Below are 24,835 nucleotides of genomic sequence, written 5' to 3' on the forward strand. Positions count from 1 at the left end.
TTTAAAACCTCGGACTGTGAATGAGTCCAAATTGAAAATATGATTTTGAAATGTTTTACAAAATAAGTCAGTAAGGTCATGTCACAATTCTTTTATGATTTTAATTGTGTTCGAGACTCCAAGTGCCTATCTAATCCTAGGTTTAATCTTCTGTTATAAACTTGAGATCCACCGAGATGAGTACTAGACGTGGTCATCGAACTAGCTGTGGTCTCGATAGAGTGGCTAGATTTGCAGACCTTGTAGATGAGATACGTATAGATCCGTAATCTCCAATATATGATCCTGCTCCTACGACCTCGAGCCTTCTACCTCTGATATTGGCATGACTGCTCCGATAAGAGGAGCTACTGGTATTGAGCCCGAGTCTACCAGAGTTGTATTAGATGAGAATTTTGGTAGACAATTTCTTCAGATGATTCAGGGAGCTGTCAGAACTGCTGGCATTATACCCGAGGTTCCTATCTCTCAGACCCTTATTGCAAATGGAGTCAGAACGTATAGTGGCCTTACTGGTGGAGATCCGACTGAGGCTGAGGATTGGCTTAGTGATATTGAGCGACGTATAGATCATTTAGGTTTAGATCTGCATCGACGTTATTTAGGAGCAATTTCTATGTTGGATGGGAATGCTCACATCTGGTGGGAGTCAGTGGTTATTAGTGTTCAGACCGATCGTTTGACTTGGGATTTCTTTAGAGAGTGCTTTAGGAGCCATTTCTTGGGAGAGCGTTATTTAACTCAGAGACGACAGCAGTTTCAGGACCTGATTCAGGGAGATATGATCGTTTCTGAGTATGAGATTGAGTTTTTGAAATTATTGAAGTATGGATTTAGGTTAGTACCAACCGAGAGAGATAGATGTCGAAAGTTTGCTCAGGGACTTCGATTTTAGTTGCGACGTCAGGTAGTTACTCATTAGGATGAGGTATTCGATGTTGTAGTTGGGAGAGCAAATGACACGGAGGAAGTCAAGGCTTATGTACCTGACAATGATAGAGTATGTCTAGAACGATCTAGGAAGCCTTCCGATCAGTTTGCACCTTTTTCAAGCCCTGATAAAAGATCTCTTATTGTTCCTCATCAGATGAGTCGGTCTGATTCGAGGCCTGCATCTCCTCCACATACTATAGCTAGTCGAGAGGATTCTTCATATTCCACTCCAAAATTGAGTTGTAAGTTCTGTGGAAATCAACACGGAGGAGAGTGTCATAAGAAGATGGGTACCTGTTTTTGTTGTGGATCTAGCAAGCACTTCTTGAGAAATTGTCCATATCCTGCTCCTGTTGATCAGACACCTGTTCAGACTCCTATACATTCTCAAACCTCTGTTCAGACTCCATATATGAGTCATAGTCAGGGTAGGACTTTCGGATCTATTTCTAGGGTTGACAATAGAGCTCTATCATAGAGTAGAGGACCAGATGCTTCTAAGGCTCAACAACCTATTCTTGTTTATACTGCCCGAAGTTCCGGTGATCGATTTGAGACCGATACTTCTACAGGTATATTTATTGTTAATTCTGTTTCATACTATACATTTCTATCAACACCCAATTCTATACCCGATTTTAGTAACAGAAGACCCTAAGACTTTGGATTAAGGCACTGAGACCCTATTTTCGCTCTGAGTCTATTAAGATATTCTGATATTATCAAATGAGCTTGTCCACTAAATGATCTATCAGAGACTTAATCTCAGTGTTTTATTCGATTCTAATGAATTTCGAGGACGAAATTTCTTTTAGAGGGGGAGAATTGTCATACCCCATATTTGCCACCCACAAAAAAATTAAATAATATATTATAGCACTAGGAATAAATAAAAGGCACTAGGATTTAATTAATGGGCACTACAAATATAATAATATAGTGGAAGACAATGTCATGACCACTATGACATGTTTTGTTTTTTTTAGAAACATTAATTAGTGGATTCATTTTATATTTTGGGTGATAACCCATTTTACCTGCAAAACCCCTCCCCGTGCAGTGAACCCAAACTAAATTTTTCATAAACTCATTTTTCCTCATTTAAACTAGCTTCTGCCCCTCCTCCTCCTCCTTGTTCTGGCCAGCAGTGAACAGCACCGCCACCTCTATCAGGTGCTCCTGACCCACAAGAAGTGATCCCGACCAATCTCGCTCCGAAATCGATCACAGTTAGGCCGAACCGAGAAGGGAAATAGACACCCAAAAACATGATCGTCTTTTTAATTTTGTCGATTCCGGCCACACCAACAACCGTCTTGTTTCGTCTATCCGCCATAGGTAAAGTCAAATCATTTAATTTTGATAATATTTCAGTGTTTTAGCCTGAAAAAATATGTTATAGCTGGTGTTGGTTTGGATTGCTGATAAATAGTTTGAAAAGAGTGACTAATATGTAATTAATTTCGGATATGGTGGTATTTTCGTAAATATTGTTAAGATGGTGTTAGTTTCGTAAATATTATTAAACAAGTGATATTTTGGTAATTATTTAAAAAAAAGTGATATTTTGGTAATTATTTCAAAAAAGTGATATTTGGTAATTATTAGGAAAAGGTGATATTTTGGTAATTATTTCAGAAAAGGTGATATTTTCGTAATTAAAAAAATGTTATTTTTGTATTTGTTGACTGTGGACTTTTGAGCACTTTTGCCCATAACTTTGACCGGCTTTAAACGGCCATTAAACGACATTTGATTTTGTTCGAGTATACATATTCTGACATTTTTCGACGTCCCAAATCCGTTTCCGAAGTCCGTTTCTCCAAATTTGAACCCAAAGACCTCCAAATCGTCAGTCACACCCGTTGACTTTGACTTTGACCAAGAATTCGAATTTTCAAAAAGTCATATTTTATGTTTTTCGATATACTGATTCCGATTCCGCAATCGGTTTAGTCAAATTTAGACGTGAAAGCCTCCGAATTAGCCCATAAACCTGAAAAAAAAATCATATTTATCTAAGTGTTTTAATTTAGTTAATTGAACAGAATGGTGAAGGACTAATTATAGTTATGTTAAAGGTACTCGGGGATCTCCAGACTGTTTCACTACTCGACTCGGTTCCTTCCGATCTGCTCATCCACAAGAAGCTGTGAATACTCGTATATTTCTAAAACCTTGTTAGTTATTATGTTTAGAATATTATTCCAAATATAACCCTGTTCTGATATGACTTAGATTCCCGTTCAGTTGAAGAGCCTAGTGAAGCTGGTACTCGATAGATTTTTCTGGACTGATCCTGTTATCGAGGTGTGTTCCTTATGTGCATAATATATGTTTTAAACATCTGTTTGAAATCTCATGTGCACATGATTGTTTTCTATGATTTGAAATATAATGTTTGATATGATTTGTCTACTGAATGATTTATCTGATTCTAGATTTACTGGAATGAAAAGTATGATTGCCCGATTTCTGAACACTGGATTACTGAACTGATAATCTATCTGAACTCTGAATTACTGTTACTACTGGTTACCATCTGAAAAATGTTTTCTACGGGATACTCTGGGTTCTGGTATGAAGACTCTGGCAGGTTCAATCGTTGTTGGTAATTCCTCCGATAGGTTCGGCACCGATTGGTAATTCCTTATTGACCTAAGTCGAGCCTTGGGTAAGCTCTGCGGCCCTGAGATTTTCTTGGGTAAGCCTTTGTGGCCCCGGGAATTATCTTGGGTAGGCTCGCAGGCCCCAAGGTACTCCTTTAGGTTGTGCATTTATGGGGATCTGCACATGGCGTTCGGTTGGAGGACGATGCAGAGTTTTTAAATTAAAAACTCCTATGATGTTTTAATGATTGTGATCTGCATTGGTTTTGAAAATCATAATTGTATGTTTTTATTTCTGCACTGTTGGGACACACTAAGCCTCTAGCTCACTTTTCAAATTGTTTTACCCCTTTCAGATACATTCGGATAGACACTCTATATCAGGCACTTGGAGGATTGATACATTTAGTTCAGGGTGTTTTATTGTAATATTCAGTTTCCTGAACTATTTTTAATTATGGTGACATGTACCTTATTTCTGAAGTGTTTATCGTTTTATGACGTTTTCTGCTGTTGCTATTGATATTTGATTTTTGATGCTCCAGATTTATTTTATGTAATATTTTACCTGGTATCTTTCATGTTTTATATTTACGAATATAGTTTTTATCGTTAATTATAATATACTTTTATATAAAGATAATTTGTAACATGATTTTAAATTATCGAATAATGTTTTTGGAAAAATGTCTTTCAGAATCTTTAATGTAATCTGCTAGACTTAATCGAAACGCATAGGCCGAGTCTAGGGTGTTACATACATCATAATCCAAGCTTAAAACTTGAAAACCTAACATCCCATTCATCCATATAATTCAAAAACTTAGTGTTTCAAGCTTGGAAATCATGAACAAATAGTACCAAATGATAGAGATTTCATGTAGAATAATTTCGTAATTCATGCTTTCATTCAAAATCCTAATAATTTGGCTTGAAATTTGAAAAGAAAATATTTCTTGCCTCCATGGGGAACTCACGACAATGGATGATATGAAAAGGAAATGTCTTGAATTTTCTTTTTATTTAATTAAGGCCATTTGTCATTTTACAAGGTAAAATGAATTTTTAATTCATTTTAATGCCAAATGATCATTTTGTTCTCATAATCCATGTTTATTATCTTGCCACATTTTCATTTTGTTCATCCTAACGTCAAATATGAACCAAATAATTCATGACTTCTGACTTTGCCCTTAAAGTTTTCCCGAAATTATAATCTCACCATTTTAATCCAATGGTCCCGATTAAACATGAAAATTCAACTAAAATCCAATGGCCAATGTTAAATATTTATAATTTAAAACATGGAAATGACATTATCAACCTTTCCATATCATCCTTCATAATATCTAAAAAATCTGATTCGATCCGGTTATTTGAATTTTACTAAACTTTATCGTTTTATAGCTTTTAATACAAACTCCATATGAAAAATCCGAGTGACACAAAAACATCATTCTTGGGTGGTAAACTATTCATATGGGATAAAATTTCTTTTTGGGAAAATTATAATTTTAGTCCCTAAACTTTTCCTAAATTTTCACTTTGGCCACTAAACTTTTAAAATTTTCATTTTGGTTACTAGTCAAAATTTTGGGGTATTACATGTACATCAAGCTATTAGAGGATGAGAAGTAACTTCACTAAATGTTAAGCCTTTACAACCTCCATATCCAAATTGGTATAACATTAATGTTCATTGTGAATATCATGCCAGATTTCAAGGATATTCTATCCAAAATTGAATTACCTTTAAACACCAAGTTTAGTTCCTTTTAAAGCATGAAGTATTGGAGTTTGAGATGAAAGTTCAACCTAGTTTGGTAACTAATTATCCAAATAAGATGGAGCCAAGAGTGTTCAAGGATAAGGGTACAAATGAGGGCACCCAAGAGGAAGAGTGTCTACTAAAGTACAAAGCCAAAGTACGACAATTAAAGAATGAAAAGAATAATATTAATAAAGAGATGGAAGACATGCATGATGGCTTTCAAATTAATCAATCAAGCCTTTAAAAATGTTTGTTTAGGTGATGTTCCAGAAGAATGGAAAAAATAAGTTACTAAATTGAAGAATAAAGATGACCAATGGGGAAAGAATTGTAAAGGGCATGAAAATTATGCTAAGAAGTTATGTCGTGAGCTACAGATTACAAAAAGGTAACACAATACAACCATTAATTATTTGGTAAGATGTCAAGCAAAAAATGAGATATTGAGTATATCCATAGATAATGTAGTAGCTTTATATCAAAACCACAAGTGAGAGAATGATGATGAATTAAAAGTTAATAGAGCAAAGAACAAGACATTGAAAAAGCTTGTAGATGAATATAGAAATTTTGTATGAGAACTTTATAACCACAATGAGTCTCTTACAAGGGAAAATGAACAATATTGTCTATAGCTTCGAGAGTTGAAACATAATATAGAGGAAAAAGATAATGTCATAGTAAGTGAATTGGCTCACAAAATGGTTAACTTAGCTGGTGTTGCAAGAGAATTGAACAAGACTGACAACTCAGCACCATTTCATGATTGAAAGTTAACTTGGCATTTGAAAGATATAAAGAAGGTATGAGTTAAAGATTTTCCCTATATGTAAAATTTTGTTATTTGATGTACTATAACCTTTATGTTCAATCAAAATTATTTTAAAATGTTCACTCTAGAACAAAACCTTTTTGCATACATGTAATTGCATTGCATTTATTTATTTAGGCATTTTACATGTATTAATTACAAAAAAAATATAAATCATTTGTGAAGGGATATATTATAGTAATACTAAGATCATCCTATCATATACTACTCCATCACAATCATGGATAAGATGTGCAAGTTGTAGAGCGGCCTCAAGATGATATACGAGATCAATTATGAGACCAATTAACCGTATTGCAACATGACATAAGAAATCAAACATTGAAATCTCAACAAGAAGAATTGAATCAAATGACCCAATTATTATCTACAAGGGTTTTTAATAAAGCGAAAACGCATACTGAGGGATATTAGTGTAATCAGGTTGACACATTAAGGTTAACAACCTACCTTGGGACATTCTGTTTGAATAAAGGGAAGAGTCTAACTAATCCTAAGCAATTTAGAGATAAATTTAAGATGTAAGAGGAAATAGTCAAAACTATGAAAGTGTTAATGCCTCCAACGAAAAGGTAGAAGAGAGAGAGCTAAGTTTAGTCCTTGACTTGGTAATCTAATAGAAGTTTAGGTTGCATGATTTCGAAAAATATGATGGTACCAGTTGTCCTCTAATTCAACTAACAATGTTTTACAGAAAGATGGAATGATACTTGAATGATGATAATTTGTTGATTCATTTCTTCTATAAAAATCTTGTTAGACTTGTTGCAGTCCAGTATAACATATTAGGTAGCAAGAAAATCAGGTCATGGGTTGATTTGGCCAATGCCTTACTGAGTCAATATCAATATGTCGAGGACTTGGCTCCAAATCTTTAAGATCTCCAGAGAATAAAAATGGGAGCTACCAAAAGCTTTAAAGAATATGCAATGAGATAGAGAGGGGTGGTATCTAAAGTTCAACCCCCTTTGTTGGGAGAAAAAAATGTCTTATGTGTTCCATAAAACTCTTCCAACTCCTTTCTTTGAGTTATTGCTTGCAAATTCAACAAAGTACTTCGGGGATCTTATAACAAATGGGGAACTAATATAAAATATGAACAAAGGAGGAAACTTTAAAGTCTCTTCAAAAAATCTAACGTAACAAGAAGTAAGAGATGATTAGGTGAATGAATTCCATTTCCCAAGCCCTCACAATTGCTAAAGAAAGAAGTCAACTAGTTGCTTCCTCGAGTAAGAAAGCCTTTGGAGATATTCCAAACACCCCTATCGAATTTGTTCCCATATTTGATTAAAGGTCAATACCTCACTCTGAAACTGATGAAAGAGATGCTTAACCCTTTTGCCCACAACTATGATCAAGATAATGTTTTTGTTTTCCACATGGGGGCATTTGGGCATTCTATAGGGAATTGTATGCCAATGTTGAAAGAGATTGAAATATTTGCTAAAAGTGGAGTATTAATGCGAGAATTGGTTGATCAATTGGCAAAAAACCAAATAGTGCATTAAATTGCAAGACATAGAGTTTGATCGAGTTAAATACCTCAACATTACAGGGGAAATGAAAGAATTTGGATATCAATATATGAAGCATTTGATCCCTTGTCAAGAAAAGTACGAGTCATGCTAGCCTTAGTATTCATAGAGTTAGGCGGTAAATAAAACATCATTCCTTAGCCAAACCGGCTAAGGAAAAAGGGAAAGCTCTAACTTTAATTTGGTCATTGGATACTCCTTGTGGTTTCATGCTTGAGCAAACCATGTGAAATTTTGTGAGATACTTGTGTGGATTTTCATTGGGTAATCCATGAAATGTAGAAAGAAGGTGGATAAGTCATATTTTATCATTTGATACCATTAGTTCATGTTTTTCATGCTTAAAATCCAAATTTTATGATTATAGTGGATGAAAGGGATGACAGGGTTTTATGTTCTAAGGCTTGATTATGATGTATTAGATGTTGTTGTATCATTTCCATGCTTAAAAGATGATGAAAAGCCATTAGAAATGGTATATGTAAGATTCAGCCACATGAAAGAGTTATGGACTTGGAAGTTTGATTTAGTTTTTGATATTGGAATGATTATAATGATTGGATATGATTTTAGGAAAAAGAATTCATGCTTGAATCAAGTTGGAAATCATGTCTATGCATGAACATGATATTAGACCATTGTGAAAAAAATAGGGAAAAATTATTCAATGTTGTTTTAAGGCTTAACATGATGAATTATTGGTTATACAAGCTTTACGATGTTGTTTAGATCAAAATGAAAAGGTAGAAATCTTAGGAGACCAATTCGATATGTGTAGAAATTATATGGTTTGATGATGGAATTGATTAGAAACCTATGTAGTATGCTTGAATGAAATCTTGGAAGCTTGATTATAAGGTTAAATAGCAAGGGACCATTTAAACAATTATGGAAAAATATTTAAATGAATTTGTGAAATAATTCATTTTGAAGTGTTTAAATGAATTATTATTGTTTAAGCTTCATTTTGGTAATTAAACTGTAAAGTTTAGAATTGATTATGTGAATTATCCTTTGTTTTGGATATTGGGAAAGTTGAACTCATAATATGAGATTTTGGTGGAATTATGATATTTAAGGTTGATTGGGATCATATGAAATATATTTAGTATTAAATAAACATCGAAAGAATTTTTAGAAAAATCTTTTTTGTTATGCGCATATGTATGATAAGGTACTACTATGTATTTTAAATTGTATGTGTTTTGTGAATGATGTAGTGCAGATCTTGTACTAAAATGAGATTGAAGCAAGCTTGATGCTAAAGAAAACTATAAGAAGTAAAGCTTGTACCGTTATTTGAGTTTTTCTAGTAAGGCATATTGAGTGAGTGAATTCTTATCTTATACTATTATATATGATATAAGGAAGGCGTGCGATAAGCCAAACTTGAATGTTTTGAAACAGAAATGCTTTGATTTATATTGTAAAGTTTTCATAATATGTTATAATGGTATTTGAAATGTGATTTTAGGCATCAACTGCACACTGTAATGATCGATGTATGATAATTTTAACATTTCTTTCTATATTTATGGATACATTGATTAATGAATAATACATGATTTTAATGGAAATGCCATTGTATGTACATTGAAAGTACAAATCCATAAAATGACTCAAGTCCAAATTACATTGCATTTATAAACCTAATCTTTTAAAATATCAAATGTTCGTTAGAATTTCCCCAAACCTGTTACATGTCAAACCCAATCATTACAATGCCCAAATTCATTTAAAAAAATCAACAGCCTAAATACATTTATGAAATGTAAATTTTAGGGGCCATAATTTTATACTAGTGACCAAAATGTAAATTTTAAATGTTTAGTGGCCAAAGTGTTAACTTGGGAAAGTTTACAGACCAAATGGTACTTTTCCCAAGAAGACATTTTGTCCCATAAATGTAGAGTTTACCCCCAAGAATGACGTTTTCGTGGGTTTTAGATTTTTGATCCAGAATTTGTATTAGGAAAGCTATATAGCGATAAAGTTCGATAAATATTCAGGTAACCGGATCGAATCAGAAATTTAAGAAAATTTGAAGGATGATAGTATAAGGTTAATAATTTCATTTCTATATTTTATTAGTTTCCATCTTTTTCATTTTATTTTTCAAAAAATTCCAATGTTACCACTTTAATCTAAATATTTGTCAAATTTTATCACTTTATAGCTTCTAATACAAATTTTGGATAAAAATATGAAACACACGAAATTGTCATTCTCGGGGATAAACTTTTCATTTATGTGATAAAAATTCTTCTTGGGAAATTTACCACTAATCCTAAAACTTTTCCGAAGTTTACACTTTGACCACTAAACTTTTAAAATTTACATTTTGGTCACTAGTCCAAAATTTTACGGTATTACACAAAATGCAAAAAAAATAACCAAAGCCGCTATAGAAAACCTAATTAACCTTTAGACCATTAGCCTAAATTAATTTTAGTTGCCACTGTCATCTCCCTTATTAATAGCCCATACATGGCCATCCTTTTATGCCAGTAACCCACTGCTACATCTTCATGTTTTTCAATGGCCCTATTTCCAAAAAAATGTTTCCTTTCACCTAAAATCTCCATGCCATCAACCAAAAGTGGTCCCTCTTACTTTATCCCCTGTCCAAAGCCACATGCAAAGACACAAATTAGTTGTAAAAAAATAAATCAAAGTTTTTAGGGGTATTTTTGGATGGTAATGAGGAGGAGTTTTATAAAAATCAATAAGCATTCGTAACAAAGGGATTTTTCTCTCAGATCTGAATATCTTGAAAGAAGCAATACAAATTATAGATTTTATTTAAAGGTATCCAAAGCTTTCTTGCATTTTTAATGGCTAATTTCAAATAAAAATAGAAAAGAGATGAACATTTGTGTTTTCCTTTATCAGATGAGCAAACAATTATAGTCTTTGGGGCTGGGAGTTGAAAGGTCAAATATCCTTTGGCCATTTAGGGGATGGTATGTCGATCAGGCTTGTTTTAAGAGGGTCTAGTTTGGCTTTTGGCACTTAGCTTTGAGGTTTAGACGAGGGAAAGATGAATGATGTAATGGCGTTGAGGCATGCCTTACTTGATGATGAAGACATCGACAACTTGATTGTGGATCTAGGAAGGACGCAAGTAAGACCTACAATAAGATAGGCTTCAAAAGAGATATGTTAGCTAGGTAGATGTAAGGGTTAAAAGGTGGGTTAGAAATATGATAAGTAAAAAGAATGAATAGATAAGAAAGAGAGTTGATTTGCTTTGGATGGGCGTGTTGGTGGTTGAATGAAAGAATGTATATGGGGTTTTGAGATAGTATTATCAAAACAAGGAAGAACCCAGTCTATAGAATGCCTAATCCCATACCTTATATGTTTTGATAGGGTGGTAGTAAAGGACTTGGCCCTTTTAATTATAAAATAATCAAGAAGTACAACTACTAATGGACGATATTAGGGTTGATGCAACAAACACTAGGCTTGATATGTCGATAAAGTTCTTAAAGAACTTGGAGGAGAGAAAATTCTCACAAAGTATAATTTTTTATACAAATGGAGATAAGTTGCTGCTAGGCAGGATCACGTCATCCCCCTTCTTTTAAGTGAGTTATCCCCAAATTGATGCTTTTTACGAAAGGGAACAATCTTGACTTCCTTTGGGTAGGGGACTTCTTTCGTCTTGCTTTGTACCAAAACCATTCTCTGGGATCAAGTTTTACTTGATGGTGATCATTTTTTCCATATTGTTCATTTGAATAGGCATATGCTCTTGGAATTCCTTCTGTAACACCTCAAAAATCTGGTTGGTAGTTCAGGCTAACCCGACTTGGACCTTGAGTAAATCCCTTAGATTAAAAGAGATCTTGATGCAAACTTAAGTGGAGTTAGGCTTTGGTTTGAGCCCAATAGTTGGTGCAAAGGGTTGTTTATAAAAGTGGACAAATAGTGATGTGGCTAAAAGTGTAATTTCACCAATTTTTAAAGAGAAAACTGAATTCCTAATTAAGAAGAGTGATATCATGTATTTCATCTCCTATTTGAACAAAAGTCACATCTTGGTAGTCTTGTAGCTTTGGTTTGTTTTTTAAGGTAATAATCCTAATCTTCATATCTTAAGCTTCAATTCAAGCCCTCAATCTATTATTTCCACCATAGTTACCCAAAGTGTGGGTTTAGTGGGGTTTTTTTTGAAAACCATAGCAAAGCAGTCCATTTTTTAGGGGTTTTAATCCCTAAAGATATTTTAGATGCCTCTCTAAGCTTTCCAACAAGTCAAGTAACTTATATATTTGATTATTGTTTAGATAGAGAAGTTGGAGAAAGCTCCAAGAACAAAGGAAATGAGAAGCTTACCTTGGGTTGAGTCTTGGACCATTCCAGCAGTTAGAAAGCAAAGTTAACTCACTATAAACTCATCTATGCCACAATTTAGATTAGTAATGTGTTTCGGTAGGTTGGATGAGCTATAGAGTATCTTCATGGTATAAATTGTAAATTGGTGTTTTCAGCATGTTTAAAGCCTCTTTATGCCTCATTTAATCATACATAAAACTTTAAATATACTTAGAGCACTTAATAGGACCTTTATAGTGGAAAAGTTGCATTTTCATGCCTAAATAGGGCATTTTCGAGTGAGGGTATCGATAATGAAAGAATAGTACTGATACTACTTGGCTGGTCTCGATATCCAAGGGGTGGTATCGATACCGAAATCACTTACCAAATTATTATAGGCAATTTTTGTATCGATACCTAAGGTGGTATAGATGCATATATCGAACTCCCCATATGGGTACTGATACTCAATGAATTATCAAAATATCGAAGCTAAAAATGGTATCATTACTCAGGGTTGGTATCGATACTCAAGGGTCATTACGATACTGAAGGCTTGGTATTGGTACCCAAGGACAATTTTGGGAAGAGAACTTAAGGATTTCAAGAGTGGATTCAGGGGTATCATCTATACTAGAATACTATAGGGTAAAACTACAAGTGAGAATGTTAAATTAACTTAGGATAGTTACAAACGACAATAGCTATAATAAAATAAAACGAGCCTTATTTGATGATCGGAACACGTCCAGGACACCCGAGATACTCTAGCGGATACAACCATATAGTCGGATATCCTAGCCAGTGCTAAGGGATTTAAATTGCCAGTTAGGCGCAGATGCCCCAATACTCGTCGGAGTGAGTTGGTGTATGTCTCCGAAACAGAATTCCAGATCTCACATAATTCTGAGATACAGAACCCTCATCCACACCATGATGCCTGCCACAGTAGGATATATTAGTATCTTATATGCCTTTATACCTATGGCACTAGCCAAAATATTTAGTGAATGCATGTAGTGTAGTAAAGTTTTTAGTGAGGCACTGAGCTTGCAAGCTCAGCGTTAGAAATTTATTTTTGTGTTCAGGTAAGGAGATAGTTTGTAAGGAGTTGTCATCATCAGATATTCCAACACAGTAGATTATATCCGATCGAGTATCTCAGAGTATGTCTTAAGTCACTTGTAGAGGGCATATAATATTATGGACCCTTGTATTACTCAATCATAACTTTTGATTTTGAATTCAGTGATGCATTATTATTTTGATGATTTTTAGAGCTCCTCGTATTTGTAAAACATAATTACTATGCTTTTATTTATTCAGTATGGATGGATTTTTATCTGGTGCTTTATAATCAGTCAGTTTTAAAAGGAAATTTTTGGTTTAGCCATTTAGGTGGTCCCGTGTAACATTGTGATTCAGTGATCTTTGGGTTAGACTGGATTAGGGTGTTACACTTTCTTTGTGCTATTTGGAAGCATCATGCCTTTTTGTAAAGGCACAAGTGTCTCGGATGATTCCTTGATATCTTCTGAGAATATCATGCCTATACATGATGAAACATGCCTCTTGGATTTTTTCCTTATGTGAAACGTTACAACCTTTGGAAAGGGCACTTGTTCTTTCAACTTCTCCTTTGGAATCACCTTGACCTTTTACCTTTGTACATCTTTGAATGATTTTCTTTGAGTGAATTGACAACCTTAGTTCTATTTCGTTGATTCAAACAACTATAGGTGAGTTATACATGGTAAGAAAAAGATTTGAATCATCATCTTTCCATAAAACCTTCCAATAACGCTTTATGACAAAGTAATGTCAAACTTTAAGATTTTAAAAAATTGAACATTTTCTTTGTTTTCTCTCATCTTTAGGTGCAAACTGATGTCCCATTTCATTTTCTAAAATCACAATTACACTAGTAGGAAAGAAAATTAAATTTAAATATATATAGAAAAAAGGCATAATGCAATAAAATAATCCTAACATTTGACAATAGTGTTAAATTTACCCTATTGTTTTTTTTGGAACATTTGTGCACTGAACATTTATTTTATGGTAAAAATTAGCCCACGGTGGATGAAAACCGTTAGAACCTGACGGTTACCGTCGGGTGCTAACGAAGTGCGCATGTGTGGACGGGAAGTTGATGTGGACATCCAGGTCATCGAGATCATTGACGTGGCACTACCATATCATTTTTTAAAAATTTATTATTTATATTTTATATTATTAATTTGCACCAATTAGAGAGTGACACATGTCACTCTCTAATTTTGGGAGAACAATGAAAATGGTGAAATACATGAAAAGAGACTCGAACCAAGGTCCAAGAGGTGAATTGCTCCTCTTTTTACCACTAGACTAGGCTACTCACTCGAGTAATGGATGATACAAAAATTATTTAATAGTTACGTCCGTTTGAATTTCATAAAAAAAATTAAAACACGCATTGCTATTCCCCTTTTATTTGCTTACAATATGATTTCCCCATACCATATTCTTTTTAAAATATTAGGGTTTAGGGTTTCATTTACCCTATGATTTTTTTCAAATTCATTGAAGCAACAACTTCAAATTAATAACAAAGGTGAATTTTCTTATTTTCCAATATATTATTCTCACTACATCAAAGTTGATTTCAAATGTGAGTTTATTTTGTTGAACAGAATAATACATTATTTCCTCATTTTCGAATGGGTTTTCAAATTAGTTTTCTGTAATCTTTGGGGTTGATTTTCTAATGAGTTTTGAATGTGTTTTATAGATTTTATTAATGGGTTGTTAATAGCCCTTGAACATTGTTGTATAACTTAGTTCGAATTGAATTCATTTGGGATATTCCATTGAAGTAATTTTTTGTTTCTATTTGGATGTCTAGTAAGAAACAATTTTGACATTTTCTCTTTGAAACCCATATTTGGAGGTATGCAAGATAAGAAACTCTATAGTGTACATGTTTGATTCTCCAAGCATTTTAAGTTGTTCTCGATGAGATTTCGTGTATGATGAAGAACTGAAAAAATGTTATTGCAATAGATTGGCTCCTAGAGAAACTTCATGGAGTGATTTAAACCCTAGAATAAGGTATTATGGTTGCTTAAATTTTTCTGGTAATAAAGTTTGTTACTTTATCATGTTAGTTGGCTTCTAATAAAAATGTGTATATGAATTGAAAATGGAAATTTATTTATTTCTCTTGTTGTAGCATGGTTGTAGGTATTTTGAATGATATGATGGTAGTATGCCTGAAAGAGAAAATCAATTACTACGACAATTATGTGACAGTGAACGGAATTTAGCAAACAAAAATAAAAGACTTAGAAGACATATTAGAAATTGTGGAGGTACATCAACTGGTGGCATGAAATGTATGCCATTGGAAGAGAATGCAAGTGTGCAAACTGAAGTGAAAGAGAATGAATGTATACAAAGTGAAGTCAATGCCAATGAATTAAAATGAAATATTAAGAGCATGAAGGGAAAAGCTAATGTATTAAAGAAAGAAAAAGAATTTTACAAGACCCTGTTCATTTTCTCTATGTTGTGTGTCATATGTATCTTTGTGATAATAGTACTTATAATAACAATTTAGTGTTTGTTTAAGAATTAATAGGTTGAACTGTGCTTATGTGTGTAAGTCAAACAAAATGTTTGACAATATTTATCATATCCAAAATGTTAACTGTTGACGATTATGTGAAATATTAAATGCAATTCACATAACATTAAAACACATAATATTAATTGCAATCACATAAATAACTAGTTTTAACAAAAACGTTATCCTATATCAAGTTATGCAAATATCATGGGGTAAATATCGGGGTTTAGGAACAAAAAGAAACAACACCCATATCCCCAAGAACTACTGCAATCAACAATTCATTTTTTCTTCGTTGGTGCAACTAATTCTTGAGTGCCAATAAATTCTTCAACTCATTTCCTCTTCTTCGGATTACTTGAACTGAACTATTACAAAATAATAATATTAAAACAAGCATAAATTTTTAATTCCCACAAAATTAGTTCAAAATTTATTCTTACATAGAAAGTCTGATCCCCAGTCCTCAAATTAGTGTAGAGGCCTATCCCTTGGTATCTTCTATTTCTTGTTGATCTATCAATAGTAGTGTTGACCTTCTCTTTTTCCTTCTCTTTCATTAATACCTTTGTAGAGTTTGATACCATTGTACTTGTCGATCTTGTTGAAGAATTTCCATCCCTATTCTTTCCTAAAAAAACCAGTGAAACAAATTAATGGAACACAACATACAACACATAAATGCATCTTACCTGGTTTGTAGTTTTAGACTGAGTACATGATCTTTTTATGTCCTTATCCACCACAATTTATACAAGTCATAGTAAGACTCGTCCTAATAAGATGTCCCAGCTTGAATTTTTTTGGTTCATCTTTTGACTTCCTTCGATTTTTCTTAGGTCTTTCAGACATATCACTTTCAACTGGTGGAAGAACAGGCTGAAGTCCAGATTTATTCCAATCTTGAGGCCCAGTAATAGGTTTTAAAACATAAGTATATGCTTTACTGTAAGTGTCCTTGTTATAACAGGAGTGAAAATACTCATATGGGCTCCCACCACTATGCCATATCGTACAATAAGAATGAGGACAAGGAATCCCACAAAGTTTCCACCTTCTACAAGTACATGTTCTTTTATTCATGTCCACGATGAACTGGTTCTTCCATTTCTTAACCTCACATCCATTTTCTCTATTCCAAATCATTCTCCATTCATTATTGTCCTTCTTTATCTTGTCAAATTTTTTCTTGATTAATGGCCCATAATTATACTTTCATGTAGCCAAGAATCTCCTCTTCTCAACTATTCTTGTCATAATCTTCACTCTAATCTCCTCAAGCATTACAATAATGCTCTTGTACCTTGACTCAACAATGCTCGAATTAAATGTGTTGTAAAAATTATTGTCGACTATATCCGACTTGGAATGCAGTTTTTGAAAAGCCTTGGTCCATATTTTGTCTTTTTTAATAAATAATTTAGTAGCAACTGTGCCATCAATCTTGGATATAGTGCATATTTGTTCTTCTACAATTCTATCTCAGTGACAGACTTAACAATTTAACAAAAGGAAAATTTACATGCTTTTGTTCTCTTCCTTCCAATCCAATTCACAAACATGTGCCTTGCACAATTTCTATATTCTATTTATGGCAGTATATCATTTACAGCAATCTCTATACCATGTCAAAAAGTTTAAACAAATTGAGATTCAATTCCAAGAACCATCATTATGTATATTAACTACAGGGTCAGAATTTACCTTGTATTGGTCACTGATGATGGTGTAGCCAAATCCATCATCCAATCCCAAGTCTGTTGTGACTAGACTAAGAAACGAAGACCAAGAATATGTTCTGTCACCCTCCATAATAGCCATGCAATAGGGTATATCTGATCATTGACATATCTTCCAACAGCAGACAAAAGTATACCTTTGAAAAGGCCCTTAAGGAAACAACTATATAGACCAAGTATGTGCCTACATATTCTTTCCAACCTCTCTTCATAGCATTAAAGCATATGTAAAATCTCTTGAAATGAGGTGGAAAATTATCTGACACCCTATTTACTTCCATCTTTATTATACTCCCAGGATTTTTTGCCTTAACTCGTCTGCATAGTCCCATAACTAAGCAAATTATTCTTTACAGTTTCCATCCAACCTTGATGTCACCAGATTCTTTGCCCTTCGACATTTACTCAGCTTAACATTAACATGTATATCATATTGTGCCCTTCTTTGTATCTCTTTACTCTTCATTTTTGGGTGGTCTCTAATAGTATCCTCAAAATGTTCAGCAATAACTTTAGAAGTAACCATCATGTTACTAAAACTAATCGAGAAGTTGTTTTCATCTATGAAAGCCTTCCCTGTAGACTACCTATCCTCTTGTTTGTACTCACATAGATTCTCCATGGACAATTTTTAGATGCAATGCATTTGTAACTAATCCTATTTGTTTCACAATGTATAATTCTCAATTCTCTTATACTACATCTCGAATATTTAGGGATGGAATCTTAGAATTGTTTTCCATCTATAAATAACACCCCAAACAAAATTCAAGAGTCTCGGCATGTGGGTTATAAATAGTATATCTTCCTATTCTCCTAGCAGCCTCTTCATGTTCATCATCATCTAACCTAATCAAGCTCCAGTGGTAATCACTGTCATAGTAATCAGTGTCAGTCCCACCTACACCTCCAGTAACTTCAATATTTTCTCCCCCATCTACTGCCTCCTGATGGATCTCATTTTCAGTTGCAGTTTCATTCTCAGAATCCGTGTCAACCTCTACTTGTTCCTTACTTTTCATCTTCTCCCTGGTAGATTGTAGTTCACCATCATCCTGACCATCAGATAAATATGAAACATTTATGTAGTATGCATTGTCGTCTTCACTATCACTCTCTTCATGTTCACTTACAACGACAACATCCTTTCGTGCAACAACATCATCATCATCACATTCTCCTAGATATTCAACAACCCTTTCAACAGTAAAATAAAAAACACCCTCACTCATATCATCAACCTAACCAACAGCAGCATCAACACCGTCAACACCATCTGTATCAACCTTAATTCCACCCTCTCCTTCCGCAACCATTTCAATAATGCAATCACCTTTATCATTACCCTCACCAGCATTTGTGAGTAAGATGTCATCAATAATATCAGGGGTGTCTACTTCATTCTCAATATATATTTCACCCAGTAGTTCAACTTGGCAATTGTACTTGTATCATTAAAAAACACCCACAAATTATCTTGTAAACCACCACTAAAGGGTTCATGAAACTATTTTATTTATATAATATTGAAATGTAAACATCCTAAATAAATTTACGAACCTCAAAGTATAAAATTATATATAGATCCTCTCTCAACCTAATCAACTCACCACCTTCATATCTCACATATGGATCCCGCACAAATTTTCCACCAACATGTAAATTCATGTAGTACTCCTTATCCTCGTTTATCTGTATCGGTAAGAATAATAAATAATTATTATATTGGCTGCTAGCATGCACATGGTGGGATCCAAATTAGAAAAGAACAAAGTGTTTTTCTACTGCACATGGAGGGACCACTTTTCCAGTCAAAAAATAAACAATGCAGTTCCTACCATTCATGTAATAATCAAACAGTATACTAACATTTCAGGAAACAACAACAATCACATATACATAAAAAAAAAGAAAATTAGTCCCAAACCCTAAACACAAATCATAAACCCAACATAAACCCTAACAGAAAGCCCAATATTTAAGAAAACAAATCATTTCTAGAAACCCAACTTAAACCCTAACAAAAACACAACATTTTAAGCAAATTTTTTTTTTCTAGAAACCCAACATAAGCCCTAACAAAAAACTCAAACAAAAACCCAATTCAAAATACATTACAAAACACAAAATCGCATAAAGTTATAGGCTTATGAACAACCCAACCCTAAACCCATATATCTAACAAAGAATTAAAAAAAACCCCACAAACCCATTCAAAAATTGATATTTATCCTAACTATGTAAAATAATCAAACATTTTTTTAAAAAATAAACACACATTCAATGAATGTAAACCACATAATTGATCGAGATAAAATGCTTCGTTTGATTTTGATTGAGATAGAATCAAAGAGGAAATGATTTGTTAAATTAGGAATATAAACCCTAATATTTAGGGAATAGTCAGGGTAAAAGGGAAACTATGATTATGAGAAGGTTGGGGAAAATCAAGTTTATTATTAGAAAAGGGAAAATCAAGTTTATTATTATAAAAAGGAATAACATCTATTAAATATGGTTTTTTCATTCATTACTCGATAGAATAGCGTAGTCTGGTGGTAAAAAGAGGAGTAATTCACCCATTGGACCCAGGTTTGAGTCCCTTTTCATGCATTTCGCCATTTTAATTGTTCCCTTTTCATGTCACTCTCTGATTGGTGTGAATTAATAAAATAAAAATATAAGTAATAATTTTTAAAAAATGATGTGGCAGTGCCACATCAGCGTTCTCGATGACCAGGAAATCCACATCAACTTTCCCATCCACGTGTATCATCTGTTACCTGACATTTTTCATCCACCGTGGGTTATTTTTGACCGAAAAATAAATTTTCATTGTAGAAATGTTCCCAAAAATAAGGGTAAAATTAACATTACTTTCAAACGTTAGGGTTATTTTATTGCAGTATGCCTAGAAACAAACCCAACAACATTCATGGATGGTAGTTGATTCTTGATGTTCTTTATAGAAAACTTCATTGGTTCATCAAAACATGGATATTGTTGGATTATCTTCATGTTTGGAAATGCACTTGGAATGTCCCTTGAAGTCTTCTTATCATCCTGTGACAAAGACAAACTATGAGTATGAGAAAAAGAGTTGTTACATAGAATATGCTTTTTATTCTCTTTTTCTTCACCACATTTATTCTTTCATCCCTCTTCTGAATCTCTTTTTCATCCCCATGCCCTTCTTCTTTAATTCTCTCATTTTCAATGTCAATTTTCCTTTCATCCAAAATCTTATTCTTGATCTTTTCATTTTCAAATCCAACCTGGTTTCCATCCATTGCACTTTCACTCTTTCCATTTTCAACTTTGCCGATTTGTTCTTCTTTAAAAAGTCCTTTCTCCATTACATTTTCTTTGATTTTCTCTTTCATGGTTTCAATGCTCTTCTTTAACAAGATTTGGTCTTCATGGATTTGTTTTGGAGCAAGGGGTGACAAAATGACTTTCTTGCATTCATACGCAAAGGAGTAATAGTGGTGAATCCATCATGGGTGGCCTTTTTATCAAATTACAAAGGACACTTGAGTAGAATATGACTTACAGTCATGGGAAACATATCACATAAGACTTCATCTTTGTACTTGACTAATGAAAATGATTGAAAATGGAACAAGTACTTGCTTGGTGACATTCAATTCGTCTCTATAGGTTAACCATTATAACTTATAAGGATTGGGGTGCTTGGTTTTCTTCAATCCTAACTTCTGTACCATCAAACCGTTGGCCAAATTAGTATATCTTTATCCATCAATTATCATGAAACACACCTTGTTAGTAACATGACGTCTTGTATGGAAGATGTTCCCTCTTTGTTCATTCTCAATGGCTTGTACGTTTAATGTTCTTTTGACAACAAGGACTCGATGTAGATGGAAAAGAATCCACAACATGGTTAGTCAAATAAGAATAAAAGAATGTGTAGAATGACCTTACCAATAACACTCAACAAAGCCTCACTACTTCACTCCAAAGAAAGTAGATAACACTCAGTCTTTCGTGTTTACACTATAGGACTTGATTAACTTTTACTTGTCCTCTTCTTATCTCACACACTCAAAATGCCTTTTACCACTCATTCCTCTATAATAAAGTCCTTTAGAGAACTTACTCAAGACTTAACATGATTTACACTTTGTTGCGTTGGCTGAAAAGATGCTAGGAATATGAAAGGAAAATAAATGTATTGAAAATGTGGCTTAGAAATAGGAAGAAGAAAAAGGAAAGTTTACTTACTGTTCAAGTCACTTTAAACCTTTGTTTCACTACAATCAAGGTCTTGAAGATGGCTTCACCCTTGCACTTTGTTGTGCTTTCCTTTGAATCTTCTTTTTGTTTCCTTTTAAACTCCATTTGATGATGAAGTTTTGTTTTTTACTTTTCCATTTGCACTTCTTTTTTCTTTTTGTTTTTGTTTTCTTTCCCTTTTTGAAAGAGCATCTCTTGTGCACTTACTTCTTCTACCAAATCTCTGATGTCGAATGATGTGATTTCACCTTCATAGTTGAAGTAGAGATGCTTGTGTTCCCAGTCGAATTAAGGTGACTCAAGCAATTAAGAATTTGAATTGAAATTTTAATTAAAATGATGTGGAAGTGGTGGTTTAAGGGATAAGTGTGTGATGGTGGATTAGATTTGAAATGTATGAATATTTAGGGATCACTCAAGACCCACTAACTATAAAGAGTTAGGAACCTTTGATATAACACAATGGATAGAATATGAAACTTGTCCCACTACTTATTGAAGTGATAGGAACAAAAGTTATAAAAATATGGATGAGTTCCATACTCGGGAGATTGATAAGTTCGGTAGAAGTAGATGCCATAATGGAATACCATGATAAGTCTTGGATAAAATAAGGGAGACACACTCAAACTTATGTTTTGTATTAATCAAAGGATTGAATCAAAGTTGTTTTACAAATGAAATGAAATGACCTATTTATAGGTGAATGACAAGGTAGCTAAATAGACTAAATAGGTAATTAAATGGAAAATTTTAACAATTTAATTGTTAGTACATGTTTTGATAGAATTCAATGTATAGGCTTATGAAAGATACATGTATTCAAATGTTTGGTTCATCTTTAGAAGCTTCATACTCTCCTTGTATGCCAACCATTAAGTTGCTTCATGTATCCCCTCTAATTGTTCTATTGAATGTACTTAAGATGCATGTATATCATTTCAACTCCTTTCTGGCCAAAATTCATGTATTATCCTTTAAATTAAGTGTTTCTTTAGTCTTTCAATGCTCTCTTTAATGGTCGTGCATGCATTCAATGAATCTGCCATGCATTTACTTGAGTTCATTGCATTTCATGCATCTATTTCTCTCTTTAATTGCTTTTAGTGTACTCCATTCATGGATTGAAAGAATTAATGTATGTTTGACATCCATTCACTTGTATGAATGAATTTGGAGAGTCCTTTGAATGTTCAAGCCTTCATTGCATTCATTTCCCGTAATGAAATTTCAGCATGCACTATCTTCAGTAAAATAATCATATCTCAAGCTCCCAATATCGAATTAATGTGATTCAAAAGGAATAGGAAAGATAAGAGATAAAAAGATAATAATCAAAATATTTCAAGAGCCAAATACATATGGATCACATTCACAAATGGAGAACAAACTGACTGATGTTTTTGATCATTTTTAAATGTTTGCATTTGATGTGACTCTTCATTTCCCATCATGCACAAACATTTATTGATTCAATTTAATGTCTAATGCACCTAAATAATTCATCCCCTGAGTGGCCACATGTCTTCCCCAAGCAACTCGTGGTGTAACCGTTCAATTGACTTCCAAATGATGTGTAACAAAAAAATTGAACAATTAACTTCCAAATTTAAATATTTGGTCTAAAATAAGGACCACCACACATGTAATTAAAACATGTATGATGGTGGAGCTTACACTTTCAGGTCAAAATTTAATTTCAAAACTTCAATTTTGCCTTGAATACCATAGATTAAGCTTGGATTAATTTCTTGAAATTTCTCGGACATGACTAATTTAAAACGGTCAAATTGCATTGCAAAAGTTGTCGAGAATTTTTCCAAGCTCGTGGCCATGCTCATATCATTCCCTCCCTCTTTAAGATGATTCAGCTTCAAATTGTAATCACTATAAGAGAACTGTCATACTTGTCAAGCCCAAAAAATTGTGGCCATGTAAGGAGTAACCCAACTCAATCCTTCTCTCCTTTGTTTTGAAAGAGACAATTTGCTTTGGCTTCATATCTTCAAGAATTTGAATAGTCAAACTTCCATTGAACAAGATTGGATAGTTGATAAAAATTACATCATGGAAGATCTTACTATCATCTTGCCATGTCATCAACAAAACATCCACATGAATCAACCACACTAATTGGAATGGTTGAGGACTCTTCATTGGCATTTCAATTTGTTCAATCAAAGATGATCTTGATTCATCTGTTCAACTTCCTTCATATTTGATCTTACTACAATTTTTTCTTTGATGTGACAATTAGTTTCAAGAACATTTTCCTATTGTTGTTCGTCTTTTCTCGCGACTTCACTTGGGACTTGTTTAGTGTCAAACAATTATTCTTTGTCTTCATTTTGAGTAATCTTCTCCTTGTATTCTTTCATTGTATGTGTCCTTCCTCTTTTAGAATTTTTTTCTCCCTCCTAGAAATAACTTTGTCCAATTTTTCTTGTAGCGGAGCTAATTCACAATGTAGCAAATTTTGAAATTATCAGGGAAAGCTTCTTGGGAAAAATCAAACTCTTGGGAAATGTTGTACCTTAATTAAGTAGCTCTGATTACCAAATAATGCGATGGTGTTGAGGCATGCCTTACTTGATGATGAAGATGATGACAACTTAATTGTGAATATAGGAATGAAGCAAGTAAGACCTGCAACAAGATAGGCTTCAAAAGATATAGGTTAGGTAGGTAGATGTAAGGGATAAAAGGTGAGCTAGAAATATGATAAGTAAGAAGAATGAATAGAAAAGAAAGAGGGATGATTTGTTTTGGATGGGTATGGTCGTGGATGGATGAAAAAATGGATATGGAGACTCGAGATAGTATTATCAAAACAAGGAACAACCTAGGCTATAGAAATCCTAACCACATACCTTATACATTTTGATAGATTAGTAGTAAAGGGCTTGTTCCATTTGATTATAAAATAATCAAGAAACACAAGTATCAATGGAAGATAGTAGGGTTGACGCATAAACATTAGGCCTGATAAGTCGATAAAGTTCTTACAGAACTTGGAAGAGAGAATATTCTCACAAAGTATAATTTTTTATGCAAATGGAGATAAGTTGGTGTTAGGAAGAATCACATCAGTGAAGGTTGGTATGGTCTAGGTATAGGTTTCAATTTTCCAGACCACTTTTGATAGTGGTTAGAGAAGAAGGTGTGACTGATGTATGGTGTGTGGGATAGTGACTTAGGGATTCTTGAAAATCTCAATTGAGAGATA

At 33.5% G+C, this 24,835-nt stretch overlaps 1 protein-coding gene across 1 annotated transcript; it reads left to right on the forward strand.

The window, feature by feature from the left end:
* The first annotated feature begins 325 nt into the window (after window positions 1-325).
* On the forward strand, window positions 326-1,411 carry LOC120187670. The gene is made up of 2 exons (XM_039191333.1): window positions 326-863; window positions 945-1,411. The coding sequence occupies exons 1-2, from the start codon at window positions 326-328 to the stop codon at window positions 1,409-1,411; spliced, it is 1,005 nt and encodes a 334-aa protein (XP_039047264.1).
* The last annotated feature ends 23,424 nt before the right edge of the window (window positions 1,412-24,835 follow it).

Source organism: Hibiscus syriacus, unplaced genomic scaffold (genome assembly GCF_006381635.1).
Source record: "Hibiscus syriacus cultivar Baekdansim isolate YM2019G1 unplaced genomic scaffold, ASM638163v2 tig00113725_pilon, whole genome shotgun sequence".
NCBI lineage: Eukaryota > Viridiplantae > Streptophyta > Magnoliopsida > Malvales > Malvaceae > Hibiscus > Hibiscus syriacus.